General features: G+C 42.9%; 1 protein-coding gene across 15 annotated transcripts in view; it reads left to right on the top strand.

The window, feature by feature from the left end:
• VPS13D (vacuolar protein sorting 13 homolog D) overlaps positions 1-16248 on the top strand; it is a 267380-nt gene that overhangs the window by 62823 nt on the left and 188309 nt on the right. For all 15 annotated transcript variants that reach the window (XR_009595826.1, XM_042257233.1, XM_012187296.3 and 12 more), the window contains 6 exons: positions 117-339; positions 5089-5299; positions 7878-8049; positions 8231-8343; positions 9961-10173; positions 15892-16157. Coding sequence is in view for 14 of the 15 variants with exons in the window: in XM_042257233.1 (XP_042113167.1) it covers positions 117-339; positions 5089-5299; positions 7878-8049; positions 8231-8343; positions 9961-10173; positions 15892-16157 (1198 nt within the window). In the remaining variant the exon portion in view is untranslated. The remainder of the gene's footprint in view (positions 1-116; positions 340-5088; positions 5300-7877; positions 8050-8230; positions 8344-9960; positions 10174-15891; positions 16158-16248) is intronic.

The following is a 16248-nucleotide window of genomic DNA, read 5'->3' as shown; positions in this document are numbered from 1 at the left end:
TTTATGAGATCTGGTGGCATAGAGTCTTTGAAGAGTCCAGGACTGGGAAGGAACTTCTAGGATAGTAGAGTTACCACCCCCATTCCTGCTGCTAATTTTCTTTTCTTTCCTCCCAGGAGTCTGTGCCTTCATCTTCCCCAACGGGTACTCCCAAGCACAGTGTGAGGAAAATGACAAGCATGGAGGACCTGAAGGGGACCCACCCCGAGGGGCTGATCATGATGCCTCCTGCTGGAATGAGTCCAGGCAGCTTGAAGAGTGAGTCTGTGCCGGGCACCTCGACCAGGCCGCAAGGGCAGCCAGCCACACCCTCTGTCGGCCGAGCTTCCAGCAGTCCAGGTAAAGGAGGAGAGGAGCTGCATGAGGAAGGAGGGGAAATTCATGAGACCATTGCAGGATCCTAAGGGGTATTGCATCCCATTCAAGTAGATACTAACAAAGTGGTAGCGTGTCTTTAGTAATCATCTGATTCTGATACTGATTTAGAAAGCTTTAGAGTTTTAGGATGTAGATTAGGATTGGGTGACTTCTAAAGTAGGATAGTTGTTGTTCAGTCGCTCAGTCATGTCTGACTCTGTGTGACCCTGTGGACTGCAGGATGCCAGGTTTCGCTGTCCATCACCAACTCCCAGAGCTTGCTCAAACTCATGTCCATTGAGTCAATGATGCCATCCAACCGTCTTATCCTCTGTCATCCCCTTCTCCTCCTGCCTTCAGTCTTTGCCAGCATCAGGGTCTTTTCCAGTGAGTCGGCTCTTCACATCAGGTGGCCAAAGTATTGGAGCTTCAGCTTCAGCATCAGTCTTTCCATTGAGTATTCAGGGTTAATTTCCTTTCAGGTTGACTGGTTTGATCTCCTTGCATTCCAAGACTTTTAAGAGTCTTCTCCAGCACCGCAGTTCGAAGGCATCATTTCTTTGGTGCTCAGCCTTTTTTATTGGCCAGCTCTCACATCTGTACATGACTACTGGAAAAACCATAGCTTTGACTATATGGACCTCTGTAGGCCAAGTAATGTCTCTGCTTTTCAATATGCTGCCTAGGTTGGTCATAGCTTTTCTTCCAAGGAGCAAGCGTCTTTTAATTTCATGGCTGCAGTCACCATCTGCAGTAATTTTGGTGTCCAAGAAAATAAAACCTGTCACTGTTAACAGTGTTTCCCCATCTATTTGCCATGAAGTGGTGGGACCGGATGCTTTGTTTTTTGAATGTTGAGTTTTAAGCCCGCTTTTTCACTCTCCTCTTTCACCTTCATCAAGAAGCTCTTTAGTTTCTCTTTGCTTTCTGCCATAAGCATGGTGTCATCTGCATATCTGAGGTTATTGGTATTTCTCCTGGCAGTCTTGATTCCAGCTTGTGCTTTATCCAGTCTGGCATTTCACATGATATACTCTGCGTACAAGTTATAAGCAGGGTGTCAATATATAGCCTTGACATACTCCTTTTCCAATTTTGAACCAGTCTGTTGTTCCATGTCTGGTTCTAACTGTTGCTTCTTGACCTGCATACAGGTTTCTCAGGAGGCTGGTAAGGTGGTCTGGTATTCCCATCTCTTTAAGAATTTTCCAGTTTGTTGTGAACTACTCAGTCAAAGGCTTTAGCATAATCAATGAAGCAGAAGTAGATGTAAGATTAAATTAGTAAAATATAGGGACTTCCTGATGGGCCAGTGGTTAAGAAACTTCTTTGCAATGCAGGGGATGTGGGTTTGATCCTTGGGCAGGGAACTAAGATCCCACATGCCTGGAATCAACTAAGCCCACATGCAAGTACTCAGCCCATAGGCTTTGGAGCCCAAGCACCACAGTGAGACAGACCTGGAGCAGCAATTAAAGCTCTCACAGGATGCGACGAAAGATTCTGTGTGATGCAGTGAAGATGCTGCATGCTGCTAAGACTCGACACAGCCAAATAAATAAATTAAAAAAAAAGAGTTTAAGAGCAGACCAAATAGTAAAATGCAGTATAAATAAAGAGATTTAGGTAGTCTCTAAGGGCTTGTCAAGATAGTTGCCACCAGATGGTGGTAGTATACCTGGAGTAATTCCTGCATCCTTCGACATGTCCTTGTGAGTGACCTTTTAGACACTATCCCTTCAAGTCACTGGTTAATTCTGGAGAAATAAAAATCCTGAAGAAAAGGTAACAGCAGAAGTACCATAAGTAACCATTTTTGAAAGACATGAACCACCCAGTTATTGGTGTGCTTCTCTTGAATTTGACAGTTGGCCATTCCAGATGAGAGTCTTGATTTTGACCTTTTGGTTTTTCCAGATAGCGTGGGTTGGATAAGTGAGGTGTTGCTTCAAGAAATTTGGGAAGCAGAATATGATTTACCACCAGAATCCGTTGATGAAGTCAGTCCAGTGTGGTTGAACTTTGAGAGATGTGGGATGTTAACTGAGGGCTATGTTGGATGGATATAAAGAATAGTTAATCCCTTGTGGTACCTTGTTGTCCCAGAGGGGACAGCAAAAGGGTTTATGGTTACGTTGATGATTCAAGGAGATTATTGTAATCCTCATCAGAAGACTGGGTATTGAACATTTACTACATGCCAGACATCATGGCACATTTTTTCATAAATGTTTGCAGTTTATCCTCATGATACTCCTATAGGGTTTTATTTTTATCCCCGTGTTATAGATGAAGAGACCCAGAATTTTTGAACCAGTAACCAAGAGACCCAGAGAGATTGAGTAACTTGCCCATAGTCATGTCAATGTACGTGGTAAACGGTAGTATGAATCTAGGCAGCCTGTCTCCAGAGCCGGAAGTCTTAACCTGCATGCTATCAACCAATCTGTATACATAGTGGACACTCATAGCATGGGGTAGGCGGTGGGGCAAGCTGGGTGCGTACATAAGGCCAGTCAGTACCTGAATCTTCTGTTGTTGTTCTGATAATAGTGATGACTAGGAATTGAGGCCAAAGGTAGGTGGGCCAGCAGTAAAGAATCTACCTGCGATGCAAGAGACGTGGGTTAGATCCCTGGCTCAGGAAGATCCCCTGGGGAAGGAAATGGCAACCAACTCCAATAATCGTGCCTGGGAAATCCCATGGACAAAGGAGCCTGGCAGGCTGCAGTCTATGGGATCGTGAAAGAGTCAGACATGACTTAGCGACTGAACAGCAACAGTACATATATTTGGAAGCCTATTAGGAAGCGATTTGGAATTTTTTTAAATTAATTTCTATTGGAGTATAGTTGCTTTACAATGTTGTATTAGTTTCCACTGTACATCAGAGTGAATCAGCTCTATGTATACATATATCCCTTCTGTTTTGGATTTCCCTCCCATTTAGGTCACCACAGAGCACTGAGTAGAGTTCCCTTAGCTATACTGTAGGCTCTTACTGGGGTGTTTTATAGAAAGATCTCTTTCCTGACCATATTTTGCCTCCCAAATTGCTGTTTGTTTCTGGTATTCTGTCTGTGATTAAGATGGGGTTAAGGCAGTGGTTTTTATATTGCTTCTATATCCCTAGGATTCCATGACAACACTTGGGAATTATGAAGCCCTTTGTTCCTGTCCCTTATCCCCTTCTAAGAGATCAGCTCTACTTTTGTCTCTTTCACTTATTTATCCATACAGTAACGAGGCAAGAGCTAATTTAATTAGTGCCTGCCTAATCTAGGTGTTCAGTGTTTTGTTCTCCTATATAGTAACAAGCTATTAGACATAGTTCCTGCCACCTTGTGAATGATATGAGAAAGCCAGTAAGCGTCTAAATAAGGACAGATTAAGATAAACTAAAAGTAGAGACATTACTTTGTCAACAACGGTCCATCTAGTCAAGGCTATGGTTTTTCCAGTAGTCATGTATGGATCTGAGAGTTGGACTATAAAGAAAGCTGAGCGCTGAAGAATTGACACTTTTGAACTGTGATGCTGGAGAAGACTCTTGAGAGTCTCTTGGACTGCAAGGAGACCCAACCAGTCCATCCTAAAGGAGATCAGTCCTGGGTGTTCTTTGGAAGGACTGATGTTAAAGCTGAAACTCCAATACTTTGGCCACGTGATGTGAAGAGCTGACTCATTTGAAAAGACCCTGATGCTGGGAAAGATTGAGGGCAGGAGGAGAAGGGGACGACAGAGGATGAGTTGGTTGGATGGCATCACTGACTCAATGGACATGGGTTTGGGTGGAGTTAGTGATGGACATGGAGGCCTGCCTGGCGTGCTGCAGTTCATGGAGTTGCAGAGTTGGACATGACTGAGCGACTGAACTGAAGATAAATGTCATGGGAAAGACAGAGTGGTAAGAGGGAAAGAACAGAGAAGGAGAGAGGAGGGTGTTGCTGTGGGCCAAGACCTCAGACAGTGAAGAGCCTGGCATGTGGGGGAAAACAAAGACCAGTGAGCTGGCAGCTTCATGGGCAAGGTGGAGAATGGGTTGAGATGAGGTTGGAAAAGTAGGCAGTGGGCTTTTTATGCAGGACTTTCAAGGGATTTAGGAGAGTTTCACAGAAAGAACTGTGGATTAAACTCAGTCATCAAAGCATATAAAGGAAGGGAATGTTTGGTCTCAGTCATTTTTTTAAGGATTACTGAGGTATTTTGTGAGCAGAATGGTTTTGTGATGCAGACTGGAATGGAATGGGTATGTTGGAGGGGAGTTCATGGTGGTCTAGGCAAGAATGGTGGTGGTTTGGGTTAGATGGTGCTAGTGAAAATGGTTACATGTGATATTTGTTTGGAAATGGTTACGTGTGATATTTGCTGTGGAAAATTTTGTAAACCTTTGGGTAACATCATCTCTACACAAGACCCCTGTGGGATATCCTTGGGAGGGATGCATGTTAAGTCCTTTTAGTCATAAGCCCTTTAGCCTCTGTTAGTGTCTCGGGACCTCAGTGAAACGCTGGGAGGATGTGGCCTGGTTTGTGCCTACGTGCAGGGGGCAGGTAGGCAATGTTCAGCACATGGAGCGTTGAGGAGGGAGGTCTTGGTGCCAGAGTCGAGACTGATCTAAACATTTTCCAAAGACAGAATGAACATTTTGGAGCTGTTTAGTTTCTTTCTGGACCAGCCCCTTCTGAGTCCCATCTTCTTCATTGTCTCCCTTTCCTTGGTTCCATGTAGAAGACCACGTGTGTCTGCTGGATTGCATTGTTGTCGATCTCCAAGACATGGACATCTTTGCTGCAGAGAGACACCCACGAGAGTATTCCAGGGTCTCAGAAAACAGCAGCGGAGACCTGATCTTCCCCTCCTATTTCGTGCGACAGACAGGAGGAAGCCTCTTGACCGAGCCCTGTAGGCTGAAATTGCAGGTGGAAAGGAATTTGGACAAGTGAGTGGTTTATTTTCAAATAACTATCTATTGTAAGTAGAACTGTGATAGCTTGGAAATCAGTGCTGTTACGTTTGGAAGGGCATGGGAATTCTCTTACATTTTCGTCTATGTAACAAATATGTGTTGAGTCCCTACCATCTGCTAGACATGAGGGCTCCTATGATGAAAGAAAAAACTTCTGCCTATATGGAGCTTGCATTTCGTTGAGGGATATAGGAAGGTAAGTATATGATTCTAATTTCGTGTTTGATTCGATTTTAAACTGTATTGTAGGATGACAGTAGGTGCCTTAGAAACAAAGAGTAAGGGACCTGAATTTAGCATGGATTTCGATGGCAGAAGGGAGGTAGTGATGGCACGGAAGAAGTATTTGGAAGAAATGTCATTTGGATTCTGTGTTTCAAATGCAATAGATTCTGGACCTGCTATTGAAATTTACCCTGGAGCTCCACTGAATCAGAGTAACTGTTTAGATGCTATTTTGCCCATTTTACTCCAATTAGCCATCTGAAAATGCTCCATAAAGACCATTGAACTGACTGTAATTTCCTTCTTAATTGGCTTCAAAGCACAGGATGCTTAATTTCTGTAGTTTGGAGCATGGCCTCAGTTAGTTCTATATCTGACTGGGAAACTTACTGAAAAGGAATGCACTCAGACCCTATCTGAGACCAGTAGAAGCTGACTCTCAGGACCAAGCCTCAGGTGCATATTAACAAGGTCCTCTGGTAGTGCTTACGCTCTCCTGGCCCCAGCAGTGGACTGGGACTGCTGGTTACAGTGTGTGATGCCTGTTCAGTTTGGGGCATTAATTTTGGAGAAAGCAGCAACACTCAGATCTTAACTTCAGGGAGAAATGAGGCGTGGCTGTGAAGTAATGAAAGCAAATGATATTCATTTGCAGCATTTTGAAAAACAGTGTCACTCCTTTTCCAGAGTGTGATTTTAATCCCTCTTGGGCCACTCCCTTTGCAGTTCATTGGTCTGGGCAAGTCATTTAGTGTCACTGTTTTGTTTCTCTCTGGATTAATGATACAGCATAGCCACTCTCACTGGGATTTTTGTGTTTCATTCTTACTTGTTATTCAAGTGCTCTCTGGCTGGTGTTCAGTTATGGTTGGCATGGGCTGTATTTGATTTTACTGGCTTAGACGTCTTAAGAGGAGCTTCATTATTTATAAATTGAACGTTTTGTTTTCTTTTCAAGTAATGCTTTCCAAAAAAAAAGTGTGCTTTACTGCTCTGCTTATCTAAACTTCACCCACTTCCATCAGTGTTTATGTGCGGGTAATTATGCCCTGTTAGCCCAGATGGAAGGGGATGACTAAACACAGGGTATCTGATCAGCTTCTCCTGCCCTGGACCTGGCAACCCGGGGGTTCTTGGTAATCCTTTCCAGCTTTTCTTTGTTAATTGCATGACTGGTCTTTTTTCACCTGGTTGTATGAAGATTTTTCTCCGTAGACAAAGTAGTTTTTAGTATTTCTTTTCAACTGCAAATCCTGGCCCTCTGCTTTATATACTTGGAGTATAGCATCTGTAGGATCCATGATATCCACTTTACCTTTAGGAGGGTAGGGAAAAAGCTCTTCAGTGTTGGGATGAAGTATATTCCCCCTTCCCCAGGCTTTTTTTTTTTTTTTTTAAGATTATTTTTTGGCTGTGCTGAGGTCTTTGTGGTATGAGGGATCTTTAGTTGCGGCAGGCAGGATGTAGTTCCCTGAGCAGGGATCGAATCTGGGCCCCCTGCATTGGGAGCACAGAGTCTTAGCCACCGGACCACCAGGGAAGACCTCCTTGACCTGGGCATTTTCAACATCATTCCTGCCTGCCCATCTCAGCTTGAAATGAGTGACTGAGTCAGGTTTTATCCTAGTGTCCCATCTTGGCTCATTATGAAATACTGGTTCCTTTCTTTTGTTACCACTAAATGGATAAAGAGCTTGTCATTTTTTCTTTTTTATTGAAATATAGTTGTCGTACAATAATGTGTTAGTCTCAGCTACATGGTAATCTGACATTTGCACACATTATGAAATGATCTCTGCTGTGAGCCTCGTAACCATCTGTTTCCACACCAAGTTATTGCAGTTGTCATTGGCCATATTGCTCATGCTGTATAGTATATCCCCATGGCTTGTTTATTTTATGGCTGGAGGTTTGTACCTCTTAATCCCCTTCACCTATTTTTGTACCACCCCCCACTCCTCTGTTCTCTGTACCTGTATCTTTCCCTTTTGTCTTTTTTTCTTTTTAATTGCTCTCCCAGCTATAATGTGTAAGTTATTTCTGAGTCTTATGAAATTTTTCTTTATTTATCAATTAGTTAGGTCAGATTTGGGGACTCTATAAGTGTATATTTGGGGAGAAAAATGGCCTTTTGTAGCTGAACGATTACACTCAGTTGTACTAACTTGCTTCACTTGGACTTATGAAATTTTTGTCATTGAAGGTTAGAAATTAATTGGTTGATAAGGGAGGTGGGTACATGTTAGCACTTACATTTGGGTGTGAGCTGTGTCAATGTTAAGTTCGTGATTTTTTTGTGGAAGTGACCTTTTATCTTTTTCCATAGAGAAATAAGTCATACGGTGCCAGACATATCTATCCATGGCAATCTCTCCTCAGTCCACTGTTCTCTGGATTTGTGCAAGTACAAGTTGATCCGGGGTTTGTTGGAGAACAACCTTGGAGAGCCCATAGAGGAATTCATGAGGCCTTATGATTTGCAAGACCCAAGGATTCACGTGAGTGTGACGTTCGGTTCTTCTGTAACTCTTGTGGTCTCATGATCGTCATCCTATGTATCTGTTCCTCAGAGTCAGCTGGGGAAAGAAGATGGAGCCACAAGCAAATTAGATTTCATGACATTAACTCCATTTTTAGATTGACATCAACTATGAATTGATTGACATTTTCCTTTTCCAGACTGTTCTGAGTGGAGAAGTATACACGTGCATGTGTTTCCTCATTGATATGGTAAACGTAAGTCTGGAGCTGAAAGATCCAAAAGGAAAAGAAGGTGCTGGGTCCCTAGCCAGGTATGGCTGTGATTATATGGTTTTACTATTAGTGATGGTAATAGAAATCTTGTATACCTTGTGCTATCGTGTAAAGCAGAGTGGCAGAGTGGTGGTTCACAGCTGAATGTGGTCTGCCTGCAAGATGCTTTTTGGTTGGTCTGCACAATGCTTTTTAAATGTTTAAATTCATCTATCACTCAGGACAGCTGAGGTTATGCTGTGATAACAGGCACTCCAAAATACCAGTGACTTAGAAGAGTAACAATGTTTTTCTCCTCCTGTTTCGTGTCCATTATGGGTCTTGGACTGCTCTTCTCACTGCAGTTACCCTGGCTGACACAGCAGCTTCCTGTGCCAGTGAGAAGAGCCCTTGAGTGGTCTTGAATGGCAGTGAGATCCTGGTAAGCCCCGTGGGGCTAGAACATGGTCCCACGTGAGTGCAGAGTCAGAAAGCAGTCTCCCTGTGTCTGTGTCGAGTGAGTCCAGAGCTGTCTGGTGAACACTGGCGTTGGTGGCCTCACTGGCCAGAATTAGTGAATTGTACATGAAAAAGTTTGGATTTCAGCTTCCTTTGAAGAACTGTAAGTTTTGGCAGCAGAGGGCCAGTGTTCTCAATTAGAAGCATCTGGGAGCTGAGTGGAAGCTTGGGCGGCCTTTAGATAAGGCATGTGCTCACCCAGCAGTTCACTAACTGATGTCTTCTTGGTGACTATCGACCAGGAATTTGTGATTACTGGTATAGAACCCTCAAGAGTGCATTGTATTTTCACACTTGATGACATTTTCATCTCTTGACAGTCAAGTAAAGTTGAGCAGAGATTACTCCTGTTCTCCAGATAGTTTTTGACGAGTGTAAGATCACATGACTGGAAATGTGGTTCTGTATTCGAAAACAGGACTTGAAGGCTAGTAATTTTTCTATGGGACACGCTCTGTCTTCTGTTTTGTTTTTAGAACATGATGTGGTGGAGTTGGGGTCCCAGATTGATTATCTTGTGAACCAGCAATTTTTTCTGACGACTGGTTATGCCACTTTCTTCCAATATAGGGTAATTCTGTCTGGATTGTCATGATGGTACTGAGTGGTTAAGAGCTGCCCATTGCAGCTCTACCTGTTATTTAAAAAATGGCAGTTGCAGATGCATTTTCTGTTGGTAGATGAGCTGCATTACTTCTCTCCATGAAAAGTGTTATTGCTGTGGTGGTTCCCAGGAACTTCTTGCATAAACATTCAGCAGACTGTGGAGAGAGACTCTTCCAAGCAGGCCAGGAGTTGACAGATGAAGGACTAAAGGGACCCTCACCCTTGGGGATTATTACGAATATATAGTCTTAGTAAACTTAGGTGAGGAATGAGAATGCTAACGAACCAAGCATGCAACAAATATGTGGTATTATTATTCCCCATAAAGTTCCCATGGACAAGAGTGTCTCCTTAGAAATGGAAAAGAAGGTACAAGGCAAGGTGACACTTTGATCCATTTTGTGGAAACTGTTAAAATCAGTGACAGATCTCAGAGTGAAGTTATCTCCTTCATAGAACTTAGGCATATTTATGGTTTTGTTCTTTTATCTTAAACATATGTAATTTTGTAAAATGGAAGCGTTCAATGTCTTGACTGTTTTCTACCATAGATTTGACTTCAAGAAGTGTAAACTGCTCTATGAGAGCTTTTCCAACCAAACCAAGTCCGTTAACTTGGTTTCCCATTCCATGATGGCTTTTGACACCCGCTCTGCTGGGCAGAAGACCAGTCCTGGTGTGACCAACGTGTTCACCTGCATCTTTCAGCCCTCTAAAAGCAGCAGCACCACCCAAGGCTCCATTCAGATCGAACTGCACTTCAGGTGGGAGATCCAGACCCTGACCTTGCCTTTCTTTATCATGACATACGCCCTTTTGTGGCCTGTGGGCCAACACCATGTAGGCTTTAGAGCATCAAAGGACTGAGCAATCTTTGAGAAATAAATAATGGCTTATTAGTGCAGTGTACTGTATATTGAGTGTTCTGCAACCATGCAGTTTCGCTGACTGGCCAAAAGATGTCTCTGTTGCCTTAAGGAAAGTAGTTAGGGTTAAACCAGATTCTTAAAATCAACCTCCCTATCAGATGCGTGTGCACGTGCATGCCCAGTCCCTAAGTTGTGTCCAGCTCTTTGTGACCCCATGGACTGTACCCTGCCAGGCTCCCCTCTCCATGGGATTCTCTTGGCAAGAATACTGTAGTGGGTTGCCATTTTCTCTTTCAGGAGATCTTCCCCACCCAGGAATTGAACCTGTGTCTCCTGCATTGGTAGGTGGATTCTTTAGCACTGTGCCACCTGGGAAGCACCCCCATCAGCTGTAGACTTTTAATATGTAAAGTGACTTGGGGAAGGAAGGAATTATACTCATGTAAGGGGAGAAAGTCTTTTGGTCTGTAGAAATAATAGAAGGGAAGTGGTGTTGACTTACATTATCGAGTTATCTGTGCAGGTCTTAATGACTAACTTCTCCTTGTAAAACGAGCTTTAGCCTCCTTGAACTAGATTATGTTTTTCTTCTTGGTATAATGGGAGGCACTGTTGTGTGTGAAAAAAGCATAGGTTTTGGGATCACATAGATCTGGGCTCAAAATCTTCATCTACCACTTCCTAGTAATGTGTCCAAGGACAAGTTTTTTCATCTCCTTCACCTGCATTTTCATCTACTATAAAATAAGAAAGTTACTGTACTTGGAGGTGTACAGTTTAAGAAGGAGGTGATAATTAAGAGGCAGAGTGCCAAAGAATCGATGCCTTCAAAACTATGGTGCTGGAGAAGACTGTTGAAAGTCCCTTGGACAGCAAGGTGATCAAACCACTCCATTTTTAAGGGAAAGCAACCCTGAATACTGGTTGGAAGGACTGATGCTGAAGCTCCAGTATTTTGGTTATCTGATGTGAACAACTGACTGATTAGCAAAGACCCTGATGCTGGGAAAGATTGAGGGCAGGAGGAGAAGGGGGCAACAGAGAATGAGATGGTTGGATGACATCACTGACTCAGTGGACATGAATTTGGGCAAACTCTGGGAGATGGAGGTGGACAGAGGAGCCTGGTATGTTACAGTCCATGGGGTCACAAAGAGTTGGATACGACTGGGTGAGTGAACAACAACAATAATTAAACATCTCTTTGCTGACAAAAATCCGTGTAGTCAAAGCTATGGTTTTTCCAGTAGTCATGTATGGATGTGAGAGTTGGACCCTAAAGAAGGCTGGGCAGCAAAGAATTGGTGCTTTTGAATTGTGATGCTGGAGAAGACTCTTGAGAGCCTCCTGGACATCAAGGAGATCAAACTAGTCAATCCTAAAGGGAATCAGCCCTAAATATTCATTGAAAGTACTGATGCTGAAACTGGAGCTCCAGTATACTTTGGCTATCTGATGCCAAGTGGCAACTCACTGGAAAAGATCCTGATGCTGGGAAACATTGAAGGCAAAAGATGAAGGGGGAGGCAGAGGATAAGATGGTTAGATAGCATCATAACTCAGTGGACATGAATTTGAGCAAACTCTGGGAGATAGTGAAGGACAGAGGAGCCTGGAGTGCTTAAACCATGGGGTTGAAAAGAGTTGGATACTACTTTAGCAACTGAACAACACTAACATATAATTAAACAAGATATTCTGGCTACTACTTGGCATAGATGAGAGCTGTTATGATTATTCCTGATGTAGCTTATGTTATTTTATGATACACTACTGTAAAATTTTTTGACTAAGTGGGCATAGACCTGAAAACTGAAAAGTTAGGTACGATCGATAGAAATTCAAAAGGTGACCTTTGGAACTGGTGTCAGTTTCATTCTATTAGTGCTAATGTCAGCAGATAAGTTGTAATTATATAAACCAGTGAGTAAAACGGCTGGGAAAAGCTTCTTGGTTAGGCAAGAGAGGAAAAAAAAGACTTACAAAATTGTACTTTTATTTGTATATGTGTGACATTTCAGTGTGCTGTTCAGTGAATTCCTCAGGGTTGAGTTTTCCTAGGGAGGGGTTGTGATCTCCATATGTGTTTAGGAATTCTGCCTAATTAGATATTTAAACTTTTGCATGAGCTTTTAAAACATTGTATTAATTATCTTATTTTTGGTTGCACTGGGTCTTCGTTGCTGTGTATGGGCTTTCTCTAGCTGCCATTGGGGCTAGTAGTTGCTCTGGGGCTAGCCGCTGTTGACTGCAGTGAGCGGGCTTCTCACTGCGGTGGCTTCTCTTGTTGTGGAACGCGGGCTGGAGGCGTACGGGCTTCTGTGGTTGTAGCACAGGGCTTCGGTAGTTGTGGCTCGCCAGCTCTAGGGCTTGAGCTCAGTAGTTGTGGTGCACAAGCTTCGTTGTCAAGTGTCATGTAGAATCTTTCTGGATCAGGGACTGAACTGTGTACCCTGCATTGGCAGGTGGATTCTTCTTCACTGTACTGTCAGGGAAGTCCTTGCCTGAACTTTAAAACAGTTTAGTAATGGGAATGCTAGTTGCCTCTTACTGAGCCTTACCAAGGGCCAGGCACTTTACTTGCCTTTAACTTAATTCTCACAAGTTTGTCCAGTGGGTGACTTCTTCCCCATTTTACAGATACAGGTATAGAAGCTTGGAGGGGGTTAAGTAACTCTTCTGAGGATACACAGCCAGTAAGTGAAGTAGTCAGAACTCAGGCTTGGGCCTCTGATTTTAAAGCCTGTGTCTTGTCTAACAATTGTCAAGCCCACCACATTTTAGTGACTGGGCTGGTGGCAGTCAGATGATAAGTTGGCTGTGATTTGCAGTGCCTTTGTTGGAAGATGATGTTTATTTGAACAGGAGGCTTGCATACATTTGGTCCATCTGCTGAAACAGTTTCTTTTTTGAATTTGCTTTGTTATTGAACTGGCTTCCTCAATATTGACTAGTTGTCCCACCTATTATATTTTTAATATACAAGAAGCCTTAAAATATTTATAAATTTATATACTAAAGATGTATAATTTCTCAGAGGCTAATAATAAAAGTCGTCCACCTTGGTTTTTCTAACAGAAATACCGTTGTTAGTGAGAGGGTTAAAATGTTCTCTTGATTGGAACTTTTGAACGCTTTCTGTGTCTCAAGAAGAATTGCTCTTCTGTTGGGATTTTGTGTGTCAAATATAAATCACTTTACAGTGTTTAAAGGCTTGAAATATTTTCCAGAAAAGGGATCAGACATACTTTGACTTTCCAGTTAGTTCATAGCGCTGACGATCTGTGTTCAAAATGGGGTGGAAAAATTTTACTGAGGGCGACATTTTTTCTCTATTACAAAAGGGTAAAGTGTTTCTGTGAAAAATGCTGTGTCTGTATGAAGGAGACATGCACCACAATGCCCTTTTTCTAGGGGCACTGAGCCAGGTTTAGGAGAAACAAGAGGCTAGAGAAGCCAGCCTTAAAAAATCTCCGAATCAGCTTTTCCTGAATAGAAGCCCCTTTTAGGGCTGTGAAGCAGGTATGTGTAGTAGTCAGAGCCCCAGAATTGATTTTGGGCTCACAGAACAGAGTTCAACCCTGAAAATTATAGGGGCGTCCCTGCCTATTTTTCTTGTCTTGCCCATCTCTGCCCACTAATATACTGACAGTGCCTGGCCCTGACCACACCTTGGCTTGAAGCCAGGCCTGGAGTCCTTCTAGGGTTTTCACCTCAAATATAGAATTGAGGGTAATGATGGCAACAAAACCAGTAACCCCTCCCCTCTCCTGCAGCTCTACTTCTAGGGTGCTTGGGGTGTCAGCCACAGTAAACATCATCTTATTTGTCCTCCCTCTTTGGCTAAAAGATCTGGGTTCTCAGGCTAGTTCTAGCTAGAGAAACCATCATGTACTAGTATGTAAATTTGGTGTTTATAAAGAAGTGATCTTAGCATTGAAAAAAGAGTGCCTGCCTCACTGATCTTTTAGAAACAGCCTGTAGTGGAGGGAACTGACACTTATCAGACCTGTTACATGCCTGGTGCTTTCTCTCTTACTGTTTTATTATTGCTCGATTTATAAATGAGAAAACAGAAAGATAAATATATGATATTTATATGTGGAATCTGAAAAAAATGGTACAAATGAACTTATTTGCAAAACAAAAATAGAGTCACAGATGTAGAAAACAGTTGTCTCATTACCAGGGTAAAGGGGGAGGAGTGGTAGATTGGGAGACTGAGATTGACAGGTACACACTACTGTATATAAAATAGGTAACTAGTGAGGACTTAGTATATAGCACAGGGAACTCTACTCAATACCTTGTAATGACCTATATGGGAAAAGAATCTTAAAAAAGAGAGTGGATATATGTATATGTAGAACTGATTCACTTTGTTCTACAGCAGAAACTAACATCATGTAAATCAACTATTTTGTTATTGTTCTTTAGTTGCTAAGTCATGTCCCACTAAGTCAGGTCTGACTCTTTTGCCCCATGGACTGTAGCCCTCCATGCTTCTCTGTCTATGGGATTTTCCAGAGAAGCATACTAAAGTGGGTTGCTGTTTACTTCTCCGGGAGATATTCCTGACCCAAGGGTTGACCTGCTGATGGCTCAATGGTAAAGAATCTGTCTACTGATGCAGGAGATGCAGGTTTAATCCCTGGGACAGGAAGATCCCCTGGATAAGGAAATCAGCTCTACTCCGATAAAAAAAAATTTTTTTAAGTGAGAAAAGAGGCTCAGAGAAGCTAGATAACACAGCTTTTAAGTGACACGATTTAAGCCCATGGTTTTTCTACCACACCAGGATTTCTCAAACTCAGCGCTGGTGACGTTGTAGGTTAGAACATTCCGTGTTGTGAAGGCTGTCCTGTACATTATGGGTTGTTTAGCCACATCCCTGATTTCTACCCACAAGATGCCTACAGGAACCCCTTCCCTTGTGACGAAAATGTCTCCAGACATTGCCAGATGATTCCCAGGGGATGGAAGCACCTGAGATGGGGATGTCTGAGAACTGCAGGATGACATACTTGCTACTGCTTTCTTATAATACATTCCTTCTTGTTTAAAAATATGATTGACTTTTGAAAACATACTGAATGTTTTATTAGACTCTGGCTCAGAGTTTATTGATATCCAAATCTTAGTTTAGAAGATGCCGGAAGGCTTCCCTAGTGGCTCAGTGGTAAAGAATCCACTTGCCAATGCAGGAGACATGAGTTCGATCCCTGATCTGGGAAGATCATACATGGTGTGGAGCAGTTAAGCCTGTGTACCACAGCTATGGAGTCTGTGCTCTAGAGCCCAGAAGCAGCAACTACTGAGCCCACCTGTCGCAACTGTGGAAGCCTGTGTACCCTAGAGCCCATGCTCCACAGCATGAGACACCCCCACAATGAGAAACCCAAGCACTGCAACTAGAGAGCAGCCCCTGCTTGCCGCGACTAGAGAAAAGCCCGCACAACAGCAAACGCCCAGTACAGCCATAAATAAATAAATAAAATGTAAGAAAGGAAACGCTAGAGTATCACCTGCCCAAATTGAGTAATATATTTGCAGGTTAGTGAAATGTCATGTTCCTCTTTTTCTGTTTTATTTTTATGATCTTCTTTCTTGTAGGTCTACAAAGGATTCCTCCTGTTTCACAGTCGTTCTCAACAATCTCCGTGTGTTTCTCATATTTGACTGGCTGCTGTTGGTGCATGATTTTCTCCATACCCCCAGTGATATTAAGAAGCCAGCTAAAGTTACTCCTTTTCGCCACCGTAACTCGAGCAGCGAATCTGCTGTAATTCCCAAAACTGTGAAAAGTGGAGTAGTCACCAAGCGGTCTTCCCTTCCTGTGTCCACCGAAAGGCACCTGGAGGTCAAGGTCAACGTAACAGGTAAGTGTATGTAGTTCTTGGTTTGGATTTTAGGCTAATTTTATGTCTTACAGTATGACCTTTCTGTTGCCTCTGCATTTTGACACGAACA

The sequence above is a fragment of the Ovis aries genome, chromosome 12, assembly GCF_016772045.2.
Source record: "Ovis aries strain OAR_USU_Benz2616 breed Rambouillet chromosome 12, ARS-UI_Ramb_v3.0, whole genome shotgun sequence".
Classification (NCBI taxonomy): domain Eukaryota; kingdom Metazoa; phylum Chordata; class Mammalia; order Artiodactyla; family Bovidae; genus Ovis; species Ovis aries.
This window is presented reverse-complemented; position numbering and strand designations above follow the sequence as displayed.